Source organism: Salmo salar, chromosome 23 (genome assembly GCF_965601325.2).
Source record: "Salmo salar chromosome 23, fSalSal1, whole genome shotgun sequence".
Taxonomy (NCBI): Eukaryota; Metazoa; Chordata; class Actinopteri; order Salmoniformes; family Salmonidae; genus Salmo; species Salmo salar.
In genome coordinates, this window is record NC_138313.1 from 36972043 (window position 1) to 36991238 (window position 19196).

Genomic DNA, 19196 nt, shown 5'->3' on the forward strand with positions numbered 1-19196 from the left:
CTATACACCAAGTCACTTGGCTCTGTCATATCCTCACATGGTCTCTCCTATCATTGCTATGCAGACGACACACAATTCATCTTCTCCTTTCCCCCTTCTGATAACCAGGCGGCGAATCGCATCTCTGCATGTCTGTCAGACATATCAGTGTGGATGACGGATCACCAGCTCAAGCTGAACCTCGGCAAGACGGAGCTGCTCTTCCTCCCGGGGAAGGACTGCCCGTTCCATGATCTCGCCATCACGGTTGACAACTCCCTTGTGTCCTCCTCCCAGAGTGCTAAGAACCTTGGCGTGATCCTGGACAACACCCTGTCGTTCTCCACTAACATCAAGGCGGTGACCCGATCCTGTAGGTTCATGCTCTACAACATTCGCAGAGTACGACCCTGCCTCACACAGGAAGCGGCGCAGGTCCTAATCCAGGCACTTGTCATCTCCCGTCTGGATTACTGCAACTCGCTGTTGGCTGGGCTCCCTGCCTGTGCCATTAAACCCCTACAACTCATCCAGAACGCCGCAGCCCGTCTGGTGTTCAACCTTCCCAAGTTCTCTCACGTCACCCCGCTCCTCCGCTCTCTCCACTGGCTTCCAGTTTAAGCTCGCATCCGCTACAAGACCATGGTTCTTGCCTACGGAGCTGTGAGGGGAACGGCACCTCCATACCTTCAGGCTCTGATCAGGCCCTACACCCAAACAAGGGCACTGCGTTCATCCACCTCTGGCCTGCTCGCCTCCCTACCTCTGAGGAAGCACAGTTCCCGCTCAGCCCAGTCAAAACTGTTCCCTGCTCTGGCACCCCAATGGTGGAACAAGCTCCCTCACGACGCCAGGACAGCGGAGTCAATCACCACCTTCCGGAGACACCTGAAACCCCACCTCTTTAAGGAATACCTAGGATAGGATAAAGTAATCCTTCTAACCCCCCCCCTTAAAAGATTTAGATGCACTATTGTAAAGTGGTTGTTCCACTGGATATCATAAGGTGAATGCACCAATTTGTAAGTCGCTCTGGATAAGAGCGTCTTCTAAATGACTTAAATGTAAATGTAATTTCCACTCACAACGTCCTTGTGTGTGTGCTCAGCTACGCGCTCATGGTGGGCTGTGCTACACACAGAGTGATGTGAGAGAGAGAAGGAACCTGAACGGTCTCAAGTTTATGGGAAAGAGGTTCTCTTGTGACAAAGTCAGATGGAACACCATTCTTTATTAATAATTTCAGCCTCGGTCAGTAGGGTGCCTTTTTTCAGAACCTGAGGCTAGCACAGACATGGCGTCCTCCAGAGGGAGATCTACCCTGAAAAACGCCCACTGCTGCTTCCTCACCTTTAAAGAAAGGAGGGCATTCTGGGCGATCTGTGAGGCCGCCCCTAGCGTGCTGTCAACCCAAGCACACAAAACAAAACATAAGTTGTGTGGGTCTGTAGCTGCCGTAGTGGAGCAGCGACACTGAGCTCCTAAAATAGCTTTTGGGGGTGGAAACGGCTTGCTCATAAAGGACGACGTCGAGACCAGGATATCGACAGCGGGTTTGTCCTGAGACTTCTTTCTTCTCGTCTCGGCTTCTTCAGTCCTGTTGCTGAAGATTATGGGAGGCTGATTGTGGGGAAGCATCCCCTTATATAGGGACACCTGTACTCCTATTGGCTGCAGGTGTGTGCATAATCTTCTCTCAGGCTGTTCGCTGCCTAGGCAGCAGGGTAAACCACTAGGAGCAGAGCTCCCCTATGGGGCGGAGGCACCCTCTTCTCTAGCTGAGTCTCTCAACTCCACATTAATGGAATTTAGTGGAGACGAGTGTGTGGACTGTATCTCCGACTACATAGTCGCTGTCAGGCTATACTTCTAAAAATTGAAATTCTTAAACCCTTACGGTGTACCACAGGACGTTGGTGGCACCTTAATTGGAGAGGACGGGCTCGTGGTAATGGCTGGAGCGGAATCAAACATGGTTTGATGCCATTCCATTCACTCCATTCCATGCCATTATGAGCCGTCCTTCCTCAGCAGCCTCCACTGCCGTGTTCCTTTGTTTGTCCACTGTGTGCCTTTTTTCTGTTCTCTGCATGCCTGTTTTTTTTTAATTTAACCTTTATTTAACTAGGCAAGTCAGTTAAGAACAAATTCTTATTTACGATGATGGCCTACACCGGCCAAACCTGGACGACGCTGGGCCAATTGTGCGCCGCCCTATGGGACTCCCAATCACTGCCTGTTTGCTGGAATCCCTTACTTTTTAATAAAACGTTAATCAAATACAACCACTGACTGTAGTCGGAGGTACACTCCGCCCACAGTCGTCTCAACCCAACTCCACCGAGATGTACATGGCATTGATTTGAGAAACCCAGCTACCTATTCTCTGACGTGCACAGTCCCTAATCCCTTTTTCAGAATAACATGGTATCCCAATGATACAGGACACCATCAGAGCACCCCATATAGAGATACGGACATGGGTACTCCCACCTTTCAAAGGCGCTTCACAAATGTTTGACATGGACCAAGTCACATGTAGACTTGATCTCAATCAGACTAAACTTGCTTGGTGAATAGAAGTAGAGAAGATTTTTATAGGCAAAATATGTAGATGTAACATGCCCCTCTCCCTGACACAGATGACTGTGATGAAAGCCTGCATGACCATGAGGAAGGCAACGGCAGCAAGGAAAACTTCCGTGAGCAGGACATCTACCTCCCCATCGCTAACGTGGCTCGCATCATGAAGAACGCTGTTCCACAGACAGGAAAGGTATGGAGCATGACTCTTAGAAGTTATTTGCTTTGCTTGTTTTTTGCTTTTTATTTATTTATTTTTGCTTTTTATTTTACTTTTAACAGGTATTTGCATTCTGAGTCCATAAATCAAGTTTGAAACAGCAACAAAGCCAGATACATAGACCACAGAATCATCTAGGGCTACCAACACCCCTAAACAATTATTAGGGATGCAAATTTCGTATACTTTTGCTGCCAACTGACCCTCATTAAACAGTCCAAAAAATATATATTTTTAAACAGCCAAGTGACGTGACCAACAAAGAATACTATCGGAGATCTGTATATAATGACGAGATGCTTATGTTTCCGCCCTAACAATAGGGGGAGTCCCAAGGCAGGTGAAGCTTAGGCCCAAAATATAGAAACGCATTGGGCTTATTTTGGACAGATTTTGGCAAGAGTAAAACCTTTTCGCTTGGCTTCTTCCTCTCTGATACTATGCATGCATACAAGGACCGGACATTTTTCATTAAGAGCTTAATGGAAACATCAACAATAGCATGCCTATTGTCAAAAAAGTATATAAAATTATGTTGGTGGTGGCTTATGGTAGTGAAACTAACATTCAATTATCTGGCAACAGCTCTGGTGGACATGTCATGGAAATTCTAACCAAAAGGAAGAGGGAGACTAGATTCCTCAAACAGCAACTTTATTATAAGATTAGCAAAAATGGAGCAATCACTCAATAGTGCAGAGTTAAAAGCCCAACTAACAGAGTTTGCTCTCGGCTTTTATAGGAAGTACAACCTCTTTGTCTTCGTGGCAGTTTAGCAGATGTGTGGAAACGGGCAGAACATAGTGTGTAAAAAGCGATTGGTTTGTCTGCAGATTAAGATGGCACGAGGGCTCAACTGGCTCAACTGCATTTGCCACAGCTCACACTATAATGTGCTCCTTTCTGCAAGTTTCCCTTACAGCTGACTTCCTGCAGATAGTAAAAACACAGGATCTGTCACCTGCTGCGGTCGCACCCAAACGGATCTTAGCTATACACCCAGTTTTATGCTTAAGTCACACAGACAAGTTTGTATCAGGTTAGAAAAAAACACTAGCATATAATGAGAATATTCTATAAGTTATAAAACACGGGATAGCATGACTAATTATCCACCACAGACATCCCTGCAATCAGCATGCCAATTGCACGGTCCCTCAACTTGAGACATCTGTGGCATTGTGTTGACAGCTGCCCATTTTAGTGTTCTTTCATTGTCCCCAGCACAAGGTGCACCTGTGTAATGACCGTCCTGTTTAATCAGCTTCTTGATATGCCACAGTTGTCAGGTGGATGGATTATCTTGGCAAATGAGAAATGCTCACTAAAAGGGATGTAAAAAAAAAAATGTGTGCTCAACATTTGAGAGAAATAAGCTTTTTGTGCTTATGGAACTTTTGGGATCTTTTGTCAGCTCATGAAACATGGGACCAACACTTTACATGTTGCATTTATATTTTAGTTCCGTGTAGAAAGAGGGGAATCTAATAGCAACTACTATGATGGGTTGCTAATATGTCTAGGATTGTGCCTTTTAGCTTCTGGACAACAAAAGAAAGTCAATAGAACAGAAGAGAAATTCTGGTTAATGGCATGAGGAAGTCTTTATAAAATAATTGCCTCCACGTTTCTATGGATGGATTTTCACAAAGCTACTTTGAAGCAAGGTAAGACATGCTTCATTATTTTAAGTAAAGTAAATTCAGGTTTCAAACAATTATACTGCCTTAAACTCCTCACATTGCGAAGTGGTGGGTGACGTGCTGAAAGTCAACGGTAGGCAGGCTATAGCCTATGCATCCGAATAGCGAATGGAAGGAGCGCTTTAATTACGAGTTGAGATTGAGAAATAAAAATAGCTTCTTGTAATTGTGTTTTTAACACCCGATTGCATTTAGTATTGTTATTTGTTGCGCAATGACTGGGATTGCAAAAGGTTTCACTCCAGTAGCCTACAGGCTTTTTGAGGAGCTACTCTCGCGCTGTCTGACAGGTAGTAGACTATTCTACTCCTCAAACTAGGCTCTGTATGCTGTGCGCGTGTGATAAATAAAATGCATGATGACTAACAAAAATACAGGTGCTAATTTAATTCCACAAAATGATGCAAATTAACCTAAGCATGATTGGTCATGTATTTCGGCGGCTAACCGTTAACATATTTATTTACTATCATAACCAAATTGAGGCTATCTATTTTGAAGTGAGAGGGACTCATCTGACCTATGCAATGGTAGAGGAAACACTTAGACTGAGTACACTGTTGCTGCTTTTTGACTGTTACACCAGTGTAAACACCCTTATGTTATACTAGTGAAATTGTGTTTCCATAGATGGGGCTGAAAGTGAGGACTTGTGAAGTGTATTGGTAATTTTCTAGTACATGTGTGCACATTATACATCTTAGAGTAGTAAGTTGAATCAATGCAAGCTTAACCATTAAGTGTGTGTGGGTCAATAGGCTAAGGGAAGCCATATGTGTCTGGGTCAGTAGACGTGCACTCTGAAGCCATTAATCAATAGTTCATTAGGCTAAGGAAAGCCATATGTGTCTGGGTCATTAGGCTAAGGGAAACCATTAACAGAAAATTACAAAAGTGAAAGTCACCCAGTAAAGTACTACTTGAGTAAAAGTCTAAAAGTATTTGGTTTTAAATATACTTAAGTATCAAAAGTATATGTAACTGATAAAATGTACTTAAGTATCAAAAGTAAAAGTATAAATCATTTCAAATTCCTTATATTAAGCAAACCAGATGGCACCATTTTTTTTCTTTTTATTTACAGATAGCCAGGGGCACACTCCAACACTCAGACATAATTTACAAACAAAACATTTGTGTTTAGGGAGTCCTCCAGATCAGAGGCAGTAGATGACCAGGGATGTTCTCTTGACTAGTGAGTGAATTGAACTGTTTTCCTGTCCTGCTAAGCATTCAAAATGTAACGAGTACTTTTAGGTGTCAGGGAAAATGTATGGAGTAAAAAGTACATTATTTTCATTAGGAATGTAGTGAAGTAAAGTTGTCAAATAGTAAAGTACAGATACCCCAAAAAATGACTTAAGTAGTACTTGAATGTTTTTTTACTTAAGTACTTTACACCACTGCTCAATTGAGAATTTCCACACTGCCAAGTAGGGCTGCACGATATGGGCAAATAATCTTGGACTTATTTTTAACCAAATGTTGCAATTGCGATTTGACTTGTGAATTAGAGCAAAACTGTTGGAATCATGGAAATAGATTGACTATTCTAATTCTATAGTTAGAATATAATAGTGGGCACTTTGAATACATTGTTTGAGATGACAACAAATTAAAATGCCAGGGAGGAGTTATTGTGATAAGTGTTTCCTAAGGGACCCTATAAACTTTGGCTAGATTGCATGTTTTCTCTTAGCTACTTCATGTAGCTAACATATTCTTGCTTTGCATATTCCTCTTTGATTTAGAAGATACTGTTGCACAAACAACGTGCTGATTTAGGTCTACACCATCACTGGTATTATCAGGCTGTATTAGCTAGCTACGTTTGCTCTTACTCAGTACATTTATTAGCTAGCTAGATATTAGCATTAGCGGCTAACAATTAGCGTCTCACAAGATTCTAGGGCAACTTGCTAAGAAAAGACAAACTAGCTGTTTGCTGATGTAAGAAACACTAAGTGTCATTATAGAACGCTAGTGGATTTATATTAGGAAGCAAAGTGAAAACAGCATTGTTGTCATCAACATTGTTGCATGTGCTGCATTGCGTTCAGTCTACATGGTCAAGTGTCTCGTGGTTGAGGAACATCAAATGCGCTCCTTGAGTGACAAGGGGCGTGGCTAGGTCTGTGTGGAGAGTGGCGATGAGAGAGATGACTCAAGTAGCAAAGTAAACTATAAAAATTGACATTACTTATGGCGTATCACATTTAACCTCTCTCGGGTACGTGGGACGAAATCGTCCCACCTAGTCAACAGCCAGTGGAATCGAGTGGCGCGAAATTCAAAAACCTTAAAAATGCTATAACTTCAATTTCTCAAACATATGACTATTTTACACCATTTTAAAGACAAGACTCTCCTTTATCTAACCACATTGTCCGATTTCAAAAAGGCTTTACAACGAAAGCAAAACATTAAATTATGTCAGGAGAGTACCCAGCCAGAAATAATCACACACCCATTTTTCAAGCTAGCATATAATGTCACAAAAACCAAAACCACAGCTAAATGCAGCACTAACCTTTGATCTTCATCAGATGACACTCCTAGGACATTATGTTATACAATACATGCATGTTTTGTTCAATCAAGTTCATATTTATATCAAAAACAGCTTTTTACATTAGCATGTGACGTTCAGAACTAGCAAACATACCGAAAACTTCCGGTGAATTTACTAAATTACTCTTGATAAACATTTACAAAATACATAATTATTTAAAGAATTATAGATACATAACTCCTTTGTGCAATCGGTGTCCGATTTTAAAATAGCTTTTCGGTGAAAGCACATTTTGCAATATTCTGAGTACATAGCCCAGCCATCACGGCTAGCTATTTAGACACCCACCAAGTTTAGCCCTGACCAAACTTCGATTTACTATTACAAAAGTTTGATTACCTTTGATGTTCTTCGTCAGAATGCACTCCCAGGACTGCTACTTCAATAACAAATGTTGGTTTGGTCCAAAATAATCCATCGTTATATCCTCTGTTTTGTCCGTGCGTTCCAGACACTATCCGAAGTGTAAATAAGGGTCACGAGCATGGCGCAATTCGTGACCAAAAAATTCTAAATATTCCATTACCGTACTTCGAAGCATGTCAACCGCTGTTTAAAATCAATTTTTTTGCCATTTTTCTCGTAAAAAAGCGATAATATTCTGACCGGGAATCTGCGTTTAGGTAAACAGAGGAAAGAAAACAAAGCATTCGGTCGACGCGGGCACGCGCCTAAGTCTCACAGTACTGTAACCAGCCACTACCCAAACGCGCTACTTTTTTTCAGCCAGAGCCTGCAAAGCCACGATTCAGCTTTTTCCCGGGCTCTGAGAGCCTATGGGAGCCGTAGGAAGTGTCACGTTACAGCTAAGATCCTCACTCTTCAATAAACAGAGACAAGAAGAACGACACCTTGTCAGACAGGCCACTTCCTGCATGAAGTCTTCTCAGGTTTTTGCCTGCCATATGAGTTCTGTTGTACTCACAGACACCATTCAAACAGTTTTAGAAACTTTAGGGTATTTTCTATCCAAAGCCAATAATTATATGCATATTCTAGTTACTGGGCAGGAGTAGTAACCAGATTAAATCGGGTACGTTTTTTTATCCAGCCGTGTCAGTACTGCCCCCTAGCCCTAACAGGTCTAGGGGGCAGAAGCGCCTTTCAGGTCACAAAGGACACACTGCATTTGTATCATCTTTCAAGACTAAATATTTGCCAGTGTTGCTGTATTTCTCCTCTGCCTTAGCCCAAACACAAAGGGTTTATTGCTGTGTCCATTTCTTGGCCATCAACCAGTCACACTGATAATACTCACCCTTCCAGTTACTGTGGATTCTACTTCATACAGTAGGCTACATGTCCTTGAGACTCTTGGTACTCCCTAGTTCCAGGTGGTAAACATCTCAAAGGTTTGCTGCCAACTTTAGTTCAGTGTTTTCCCACCCAAAGCACAGCTTCGATGCCGGATAATTTGCACAGGTCGGGGTGACCGGGCCATCTGTTTTTTACCAAATCCCAACAAAGATCCTTACTTGTTGTTTATTTACCTTTTTTGGTCATTTTAAATAGATATTTTTTTTAATGAGTCTTTTTGTAAATTATTGTAAAGCCTAATATGGATTTTTATGTGAACACTGAGTTAGATTTCCCAGACACTCTTTCCAGAGATTCTCCAATGACCATGCTTTTTAGTTCAGGACTGGGCTTAATCTGTGTCCAGGAAACCGGCCCTGAATGTAGTTTCCACATCAACCTTTAGCTGCATGCTGACCTAAATCCCCCTTCCCCTATTAATTCTGTCCAGATAGCGAAAGATGCTAAGGAGTGTGTTCAGGAGTGTGTGAGCGAGTTCATCAGCTTCATCACGTCGGAGGCCAGCGAGCGCTGTCACCAAGAGAAAAGGAAGACCATCAACGGAGAGGACATCCTGTTTGCCATGTCCACCCTGGGCTTCGACATGTACGTGGAGCCACTCAAACTCTACCTACAGAAGTTCCGAGAGGTGAGAGGAAGTGTGTGTGCGCCAAGTGCCATAACTCATGCCATGCTCTCCAGACTGGTGTGTATGAGTTCTTATGCTGTTCACTATCCTTGGGTCTTGGCTCAAACACAAAGGTCTTGTTATCGCAGTGTCCCTTTCTAGGCATCACACCATTGATGCAGTGGAACTACAGCTCAATTCATAACCCTAACAAGTTCTCAATGTGTCTCTCTCTCTATCCGTAGGCGATGAAAGGGGAGAAGGGAATCGGCGGCATATCTGTAACAGAGGGACTCGGAGAAGAACTCACAGACGACAGCTTTGGTAAGTGGGGTCTCAATCCCAATAGAAATCATTAACATTTGCTGTTGTCCTCCAACACTGTTAAAAGCTCTAGGATTAGGCCTAGATGAGAGGTGCTGAATGCTAGTTTATGGTCTAGTTGCAATGATGGCCTTATTTACTGCAGTTCTCCACCACTGGGCCCCAGGCAATTTCTTCCCCTGAGGATTGTTAGGTTTTCAACAAACAGTAAAAACTCATGGACGAATAAAAAAAAAAGAAGCTCAAACCAAGTTTATTCAACCACTGTGTCATACAGCTGCAAAGACAACATACAAGTCACACAAACACATCTTTATACCTTCCGACTAGGCGGAGACACCTCCTTGCATGTCTAAGAGAACCCATCCTTCTTTGGTGTTAGGTAGAACCACAGTAGGTTCCTCTTACTGGTGGTGTTATGGCCCTGCCTAACTCGAGGACCTTCATGGGTGTGGAAGTGAGTATGTATTTGTGCGATAGGACTGTAATCAGATGTTCTTCGATGTGGGCCCCCTTCCAGCAGTATCTTCTCTCCTCAACTGTTGACCTTCGATCGAGTTGAGGATGCTGATTGACTTCGAATAACAGACTGGAAGCGTCAAAAGGAGGGTGGTGCTTGGAATCATTGTTCTTCCTCTGTCAACCATGGTTACCTGCAAGGAAACACGTGCCTTCATCATTGCTTTGCACAAAAAGGGCTTCACAGGCAAGGATATTGCTGCCAGTAAGATTGCACCTAAATCAACCATTTATCAGATCATCATGAACTTCAAGGAGAGCGGTTCAATTGTTGTGAAGAAGGCTTCAGGCTGCCTGAAGTCCAGCAAGCGCCAGGACTGTCTCCTAAAGTTGATTCAGCTGCGGGATCGGGGCACCACCAGTACAGAGCTTGCTCAGGAATGGCAGCAGGCAGGTGTGAGTGCATCTGCACGGACAGTGAGGCGAAGACTTTTGGAAGATGGCCTGGTGTCAAGAAGGACGGCAAAGAAGCCACTTCTCTCCAGGAAAAACATCAGGGACAGACTGATATTCTCCAAAAGGTACAGGGATTGGACTGCTGAGGACTGGGGTAGTATCATTTTCTCTGATGAATCCCCTTTCCAATTGTTTGGGGCATCCGGAAAAAAGCTTGTCCGGAGAAGACAAGGTGAGTGCTACCATCAGTCCTGTGTCATGCCAACAGTAAAGCATCCTGAGACCATTCATGTGTGGGGTTGCTTCTCAGCCAAGGAAGTGGGCTCACTCACAATTTTGCCTAAGAACACAGCCATGAATAAAGAATGGTACCAACACATCCTCCGAGAGCAACTTCTCCCAACCATCCAGGAACAGTTTGATGACGAACAATGCCTTTTCCAGCATGATGGAGCACCTTGCCGTAAGGCAAAGTGATAACTAAGTGGCTCGGGGAACAAAACATCGATATTTTGGGTCCATAGCCAGGAAACTCCCCAGACCTTAATCCCATTGAGAACTTGTGGTCAATCCTCAAGAGGCGGGTGGACAAACAAAAACACACAAATTCTGACAAACTCCAAGCATTGATTATGCAAGAATGGGCTGCCATCAGTCAGGATGTGGCCCAGAAGTTAATTGACAGCATGCCAGGGTGGATTGCAGAGGTCTTGAAAAAGAAGGGTCAACACTGCAAATATTGACTCTTTGCATCAACTTAATGTAATTGTCAATAAAAGCCTTTGACACTTATTCAATTCTTGTAATTATACTTCAGTATTCCATAGTAAAATCTGACAAAAATATCTGAAGACACTGAAGCAGCAAACTTTGTGGAAATTAATATTTGTCCTTCTCAAAAACTTTGGCCACTTCTGTAGACTAGAAGGACAACCATCTCTGCAGCACCCCACCAATCAGGCTTTTATGGTAGTGGCCAGACGGAAGCCACTCCTCAGTAAAAGGCACATGACAGCCCGCTTGGAGTTTGCCAAAAGGCACCTAAAGGATTTCTCAGACCAGAGAAATGTTGTTGAACGGAGCAAAGTACAGAGATCCCTGATGAAAACCTGCTCCAGAACGCTCATTACTTCAAACTGGGGCAAAGGTTCACCTTCCAACAGGACAACAAGCACACAGCCAAGACAACACAGGAGTGGCTTCGGGACAGCGACGCTCCCCATCCAACCTGACAGAGCATGAGAGGATCTGCAGAGAAGAATGGGAGAAACTCCCCAAATACAAGTGTGCCAACTTGTGTAGTCAGATACAGGAAGACTCGAGGCTGTAATCGCTGCCAAAGGTGCTTCAACAAAGTACTGAGTAAAGGGTCTGAATACTTATGTAAGTGTGATATTTCTATATATATTATTATTTGTAATTTATTTTTTTATTTGGAAAGCCTGTTCTAAAAGCCTGTTTTTTGCTTTGTCATATGTAGATTAAGGACATTAAAAAAATTAAATAAGGCTGTAACATAACAAATTAGGAAAAAGTCAAGGGGTCTGAATACTTCCTGACTGCACTGTATATTTGAACTGAATATGAACTTTCTGCACTTTTCTTGCACAATAACTTTTGTCATGGCCCCTCTGCAGTGCAGGGGCGGTTCCTCCTGCAGGCAGAGGAGGGCCGTTAGTGATTGGGGCCACCTTTGTGATTGGCCTATACCTGTTGTTCGTGTTCCCTCATTTTTGCCACAGGCTATGAGCCGGCCTGGACAAGTGGGGGCTCGTCCGTAAGTTAAAGTTAATTGTACTTTAGTCTTACTTTAGTATTTTAGTTTACTTTAACATTTTGTTATAGTTGGTTAAGGTTTTGTCTAGATTGTCTTTGCTTTATTATTGATACGTTTGTTTATTTGTAATTTGGCTTATTTGACTATTGTTTTATAGTTAACTTGGGTTATTTTAGTTCAGATTGCCAAATGTTTTGTTTGAGTGGATGTTTTGGTTGGGCCAATATTGTTGAAGAGATCATTGAGAGCCATGTGTTCTTTTGGTTCAGTTAGCTTGGTAGCTAAATTTGGTTAGCAATTCACTCTGGGTTTTTCTGGGTTTTTGTTCAAGAGGGAGTCCTCTCCTGTTCAGGCTCATCAGCGAGTGTCAATAGGAGGCTCGTGGTGTTTTTGTTTTAGGTGGCAGTGAACGTGGGTAGAGCTTCCCTTTTCCTTTTCTCTTACATTGGCTCGGGAGCACCTCCGTGGTTATGGGGGGGCCGCCAGTTCTGGTTGTCTTTTCCACTCCACTGGTTTTGTGTGCATAAAACCCCACCACATGTGACTGCACGAAGACCAGGGCCAGTTAGTTAGTTGTCTTTGGAGGATAGTGGGGTGTGGCTCCTGTCCTTGAACCCAGACTGACAGCAGGTGAGTTGTGCATTTTATTTTTTGGAGCATTTGTAATAGTTGTATTGGTTGAGGAAAATGTCTTCCATTCTGAGTAGTTTTGTTCAAGCTCCTTCAGAGGTAGCCTTAGAGTTGTGTACTAAGGAGCAGTTAATTGAAATTGCTGAACATTATCAGATTGAGATTGTTGATAAAAAAAATTAAAGAGACTGTTAAAGCTAAATTAAAGCAGGGTCTTAGGGAAATAGGTGTTTTTGGGGTCAGTCTGCTAGTAGTGAGGGTACAAGTTTTCAGTCTAGCCCTGTTGCAAATGCAGTTGGGGAGAGCGCAATTGAGAAATGCTAATAGACCAGAAGGACTACCACAGTTTGATGTTTCACAGAATCTTCGTTTGTTGCCTAAATTTGATGAGTCAGATCCAGACACATACTTTGCTTTATTTGAGCGTATTGCGGAAGCTAGAGCTTGGTCAGATTTGGACATGACTATGTTGTTGCAATGTGTACTTACAGGTAAAGCACGTGAGGCTTTTGCAGCACTGAGTGTAGCTGACAGTAAAGTGTATGCTAAAGTTAAATCAGCAGTTCTGAAGGTCTACTAACTTGTGCCAGAGGCATATCGTCAACGTTTTCGTTACAGGAAAAAGTTAGATTCACAAACCTATTCTGAGTTTGTTCGTGATTTGACTTCTGCATTTAATCATTGGTGTACAGTTTCTGAAGTTAGTACTTTTGAAGGTCTGTCTAATTTGATTGTGTTAGAACGGTTCAAAAAGTCTGTGCAACCAGGTTGCTACATACATAGATGAACGTAAAGTTAAGTCTCCAAGTGATGCAGCAGTCCTTGCAGATGAGTACAGGCTAACGCATAAAAGCCATTTTGAGTCAAACAGTGACATGTACCATGAAAATAACTTTACTTCTAGGAATAGGTCACCTTTTTTTGGAGCTTCTTTCCAAAGGCCTCAGCAGAAGTTTGGGTCTGGAGGACTTAAAGCACCGGTTAATGCTAATACCTGTCTCTACTGTTTAGTTGAAGGACATTGGAAGAAAGATTGTCCTCTACTTAAATAAAAAAAAAGTCAGGTCAAGTTAAACCTGCTGTGATGGCAGCTCCTGTTTCAGCCTCTGACCACCAGGGTGAGCTTTTTCAGCCACTAGTTGAGTTTGATTCTCAGTCTTCCCACTGAGTTTTTTCAGCCTTTATTTCAGATGGTGTAGTGTCCCTGGTAGATGGAAACCAAAATGTTTCGATCAAGATCTTAACCTCTATGGGACCGGCGGGACGAATTCGTCCCACCTACGTAACAGCCACTGCCAGCCTGTGGCGCGATTTTCAAAATCTTCAAAATCCTATTACTTCAATTTCTCAAACATATGACTATTTTACAGCCATTTAAAGATAAGACTCTCGTTAATCTAACCACACTGTCCGATTTCAAAAAGGCTTTACAACGAAAGCAAAACATTAGATTATGTCAGCAGAGTACCAAGCCAGAAATAATCAGACACCCATTTTTCAAGCCAGCATATAATGTCACCAAAACCCAGAAGACAGCTAAATGCAGCACTCACCTTTGATGATCTTCATCAGATGACAACCCTAGGACATTATGTTATACAATACATGCATGTTTTGTTCAATCAAGTTCATATTTATATCAAAAACCAGCTTTTTACATTAGCATGTGACGTTCAGAACTAGCATACCCCCCGCAAACTTCCGGGTCGCACATTTACTAAATTACTCACGATAAACGTTCACAAAAAACATAACAATTATTTTAAGAATTATAGATACAGAACTCCTCTATGGACTCGATATGTCCGATTTTAAAATAGCTTTTTGGTGAAAGCACATTTTGCAATATTCTAAGTACATAGCCCAGGCATCACGGGCTCGCTATTTAGACACCCGGCAAGTTTAGCACTCACCATAATCATATTTACTATTATAAAAATGTCATTACCTTTTGTTGTCTTCGTCAGAATGCACACCCAGGACGTCTACTTCAATAACAAATGTTGGTTTGGTCCAAAATAATCCATCGTTATATCCGAATAGCGGCGTTTTGTTCGTGCGTTCCAGACACTATCCGAAATAGTAAAGAAGTGTCGCGCGCTTGGCGCAATTCCTGACAATAAAATTCAAAGTATTCCATTGCCGTACGTCGAAGCATGTCAACCGCTGTTTAAAATCAATTTTTACGTCATTTTTCTCGTAGAAAAGCGATAATATTCCGACAGGGAATCTCCTTTTCGGCAAACAGAGGAAAAAATCCCAAAGGCGGGGGCGGTCGGGGTCACGCGCATAAGCTAGTGTCTCTTGATGGGCCACTTGAGAAAGGCGATAATGTGTTTCAGCCTGGGGCTGGAATGACGACATTCTCTTTTTTCCCGGGCTCTGAGAGCCTATGGACGACGTGGGAAGTGTCACGTTAGAGCAGAGATCCTTAGTAAATGATAGAGATGGCAAAGAAGTTCCAGAAATGGTCAGACAGGCCACTTCCTGTAAAGGAATCTCTCAGGTTTTGACCTGCCATTTGAGTTCTGTTATACTCACAGACACCATTCAAACAGTTTTAGAAAATTTAGGGTGTTTTCTATCCATATGTAATAAGTATATGCATATTCTAGTTACTGAGTAGGAGTGGTAACCAGATTAAATCGGGTATGTTTTTTATCCAGCCGTGTCAATGCTGCCCCCTAGCCCTAACAGGTTAAGAGACACTGGAGCTTTAGATTATTTTATTCTGGAATCTGTTTTGCTGTTCTCTAAGGAGTCTGATACTGGCAGATGTGTAATGGTACGTGGTATGGGTTTAGTTCCATTCTCTTCTCCTTTAAATGAAGTTACCCTAAAATGTGGTCTGGTAGAGGGTGATGTAGATGTTGGGGTTAGACCCCAGTTGCCAGTAGAGGGAGTTCACATGATTTTGGGGAATGACTTGGCAGGTAGTAAGGTGTGGGCAGATGGCAAACTAAACATCTTTACGAAGCAACCTTCAGTGTCTCCAGCAAGGGTATCTCCAGATCGCAACTGTGTGTCTCCTGAGGTATTTCCAGTTTGTGCTGTTACCCGCACTGCCTCTCGTAATAAGGTTGAGAGTAAGCCAGAAAGTCTTGAGTTGCCAGTCAAACTCCAGACAGAACAGTTGACTAGTTCTAGAGATTCATTGATGGCTGAGCAGAAGGCCGATACTACCTTGGCTGATCTGTTTGATAAAGTTGTTCCTGATTCAGTGGTGAGGAATAGTGCTCAGTGTTATTTTCTTCTTGATGGGCTGTTGGTTAGGAAATGGGTTCCACACTATGATCAGAGTCTAGGAGAACCAGTCTTTCAAATAGTTGTACCTACTACTTTGCGAAATAAAGTGTTGCAAACTTCACATGGTGATGTGGCAGGTCATATGGGTGTTCGTAAAACTTATGATCGCATACTCCGTTATTTTTTTCTGGCCACGTTTAAAGCGGGATGTAGCTCAGTTTTTTTTAAACTTGTCATACGTGTCAGCGCACAAGCAAGCCAAACCAGGTTGTAAAGCCAGCACCTATGTATCCAATTTCAGCCGTAGGGCAACCTTTTGAGCATCTTATTATCGATTGTGTTGGGCCTTTACCACGGTCCGAGTCAGGTCATAGCTACTTATTAACTGTTATGTGTCAAGCAACTAGATATCCGGCAGCTTTTTCCTTGCGTACCATAACTTCAAAATCAGTAGTTGAAGCGTTAACCTGTTAGGGCTAGGGGGCAGTATTGACACGGCCGGATAAAAAACGTACCCGATTTAATCTGGTTACTACTCCTGCCCAGTAACTAGAATATGCATATAATTATTGGCTTTGGATAGAAAACACCCTAAAGTTTCTAAAACTGTTTGAATGGTGTCTGTGAGTATAACAGAACTCAAATGGCAGGCCAAAACCTGAGAAGATTCCATGCAGGAAGTGGCCTGTCTGACAAGTTGTGTTTCATCTTGGCTCTTTTTATTGAAGACTGAGGATCTTTGCAATAACGTGACACTTCCTACGGCTCCCATAGGCTCTCAGAGCCCGGGAAAAAGCTGAACGATATCGAGGCAGCCTCTGGCTGAAACACATTATCGCTTTTGGCAAGTGGCCGATCAGAGTACTATGGGCTTAGGCGCGTGCCCGAGTCGACCGACTGCTTTATTTTCTTTCGTCTGTTTACCTAAACGCAGATTCCCGGTCGGAATATTATCGCTTTTTTATGAGAAAAATGGCATAAAAAATGATTTTAAACAGCGGTTGACATGCTTCGAAGTACGGTAATGGAATATTTAGAATTTTTTTGTCACGAATTGCGCCATGCTCGTCACCCTTATTTACCCTTTCGGATAGTGTCTTGAACGCACGAACAAAAACGCCGCTGTTTGGATATAACTATGGATTATTTTGAACCAAACCAACATTTGTTATTGAAGTAGAAGTCCTGGGAGTGCATTCTGAAGAAGACAGCAAAGGTAATAACATTTTTCTTATAGTAAATCTGACTTTGGTGAGTGCTAAACTTGCTGGGTGTCTAAATAGCTAGCCATGTGATGCCGGGCTATCTACTGAGAATATTGCAAAATGTGCTTTCACCGAAAAGCTATTTTAAAATCGGACATATCGAGTCCATAGAGGAGTTCTGTATCTATAATTCTTAAAATAATTGTTATGCTTTTTGTGAACGTTTATCGTGAGTAATTTAGTAAATTCACCGGCAGTGTTCGGTGGGAATGCTAGTCACATGCTAGTCACATGCTAATGTAAAAAGCTGGTTTTTGATATAAATATGAACTTGATTGAACAAAACATGCATGTATTGTATAACATAATGTCCTAGGGTTGTCATCTGATGAAGATCATCAAAGGTTAGTGCTGCATTTAGCTGTGGTTTGGGTTTATGTGACATTGTATGCTAGCTTGAAAAATGGGTGTCTGATTATTTCTGGCTTGGTACTCTGCTGACATAATCTAATGTTTTGCTTTCGTTGTAAAGCCTTTTTGAAATCGGACAGTGTGGTTAGATTAACGAGAGTCTTGTCTTTAAAATGGTGTAAAATAGTCATATGTTTGAAAAATTGAAGTTTTTGCATTTTTGAGGTTTTTGAATAACGCGCCACGGGATTACACTGGCTGTTACGTAGGTGGGACGATTTGGTGCCACCTACCCTAGAGAGGTTAACTCAATTTATTTCAACATTTGGGATTCCAAAAATCATCCAGTCAGATCAGGGGTCTAACTTTACCTCCCATTTATTTGCTCAGGTTCTCAAACAGCTTAAAGTTAAACACAATAAGTCTACTGCATTCCATGCCCAGAGTCAGGGAGCTTTGGAACGGTTTCATCAAACTTTAAAATCCTTACATTTACATTTTAGTCATTTAGCAGACGCTCTTATCCAGAGCGTACTGGTCCCCCGTGGGAATCGAACCCACAACCCTGGCGTTGCAAACACCATGCTCTACCAACTGAGCCCCACGGGATCCCTTGCGTCGTGCATACTGTATAGAACTGTCAGCAGATTGGGAGGAGGGGTTACCTTGGCTGTTACTAGCTGCTCGTGAAGTAGTGCAGGAAAGCACAGGGTTTAGCCCAAATGACTTAGTGTTTGGTCATAAGGTGCGTGGGCCTTTAGCAGTGCTGCAGGATGGTTGTTTGCCTGAGGAACCACCTCGGAACCTTATTGACTATGTAAATGGTTTTAGGCTGAAGTTGTATAGGGCTGGTGAACTGGCGAAAGAAAAACTAAAATGTTCTCAACAGAAAATGAAACTGAAATATGACGGACAGGCTGAGCTGCGTGAGTTTAGTCCCGGTGATCGTGTTCTTGCTCTTCTGCCTGTTGTAAGTTCACCTTTTCAGGCAAAATACTGTGGTCCTTTCACTGTGTTGCGCAAAGTGTCAGATGTGAACTGTCTTATTGAAACCCCTGGTCATAGGAAGTCTTCTAAATTATGCCATGTGAACCTGTTAAAATGTGATCACTCCCGTGATCTAAGCAAAGTGGAAGGCACTCCAGCGGTGAGATCAGCGTTGACTGCTGCTCCAGTCACTGCATCTTGTGGCTTTAACTTTGTGGAGGGGGGAGGAGGTAGTTAGGGTTTCGGATGAGGTCTTACAAGGTCGGTTGAAAAACTCCCAGACTTTGCAAAACCTTGGGGTTTTGGTAGATAATTTAGACTCTGAGAAACGTGATAAATTGGTAGCTCTTATTAGAAACTACCCTGTTTTGTTTTCTGACACTATCGCAAACCCACTTAATTGAGCATGACATAGACATCGGAGATGCTAAGCCTGTCAAACAGAGATTTTATCGTGTATCAGAGGAGAAGAGACTGCAATTGGAAACAGAGGTGCAGTATATGTTGGACAATGGTATTGCGGAGCCATGTTGTTCAAATTGGGCTTCACTCTGTCTTCTGGTCAAAAAGTCTGATTCCACTTTCAGACCTTGCACTGATTATAGAAAAGTTAACAATGTTGCTAAAGCAGACCTTTACCCTCTTCCTAGGATGGAGGACTGTAGATGAAGTTGGGTCAGCAAAGTAAGTTAGCAAATTTGATCTTTTAAAGGGATATTT

General features: G+C 42.5%; 1 protein-coding gene across 8 annotated transcripts in view; it reads left to right on the plus strand.

Moving 5' to 3' along the window:
• nfybb (nuclear transcription factor Y, beta b) overlaps positions 1 to 19196 on the plus strand; it is a 42960-nt gene that overhangs the window by 8181 nt on the left and 15583 nt on the right. For 5 of the 8 annotated variants that reach the window (XR_014382329.1, XR_006761489.2, XM_045706177.2 and 2 more), the window contains exons 3-5: positions 2622 to 2755; positions 8805 to 9002; positions 9227 to 9305. Coding sequence is in view for 3 of the 8 variants with exons in the window: in XM_045706177.2 (XP_045562133.1) it covers positions 2622 to 2755; positions 8805 to 9002; positions 9227 to 9305 (411 nt within the window). In the remaining 5 variants the exon portion in view is untranslated. Of the gene's footprint in view, positions 1 to 2621; positions 2756 to 8804; positions 9003 to 9226; positions 9306 to 9825; positions 11604 to 11962; positions 11998 to 19196 lie in introns of all 8 variants that reach the window. The other 3 variants (XR_014382330.1, XR_001323762.3, XR_014382331.1) reach the window with 2 other exon arrangements.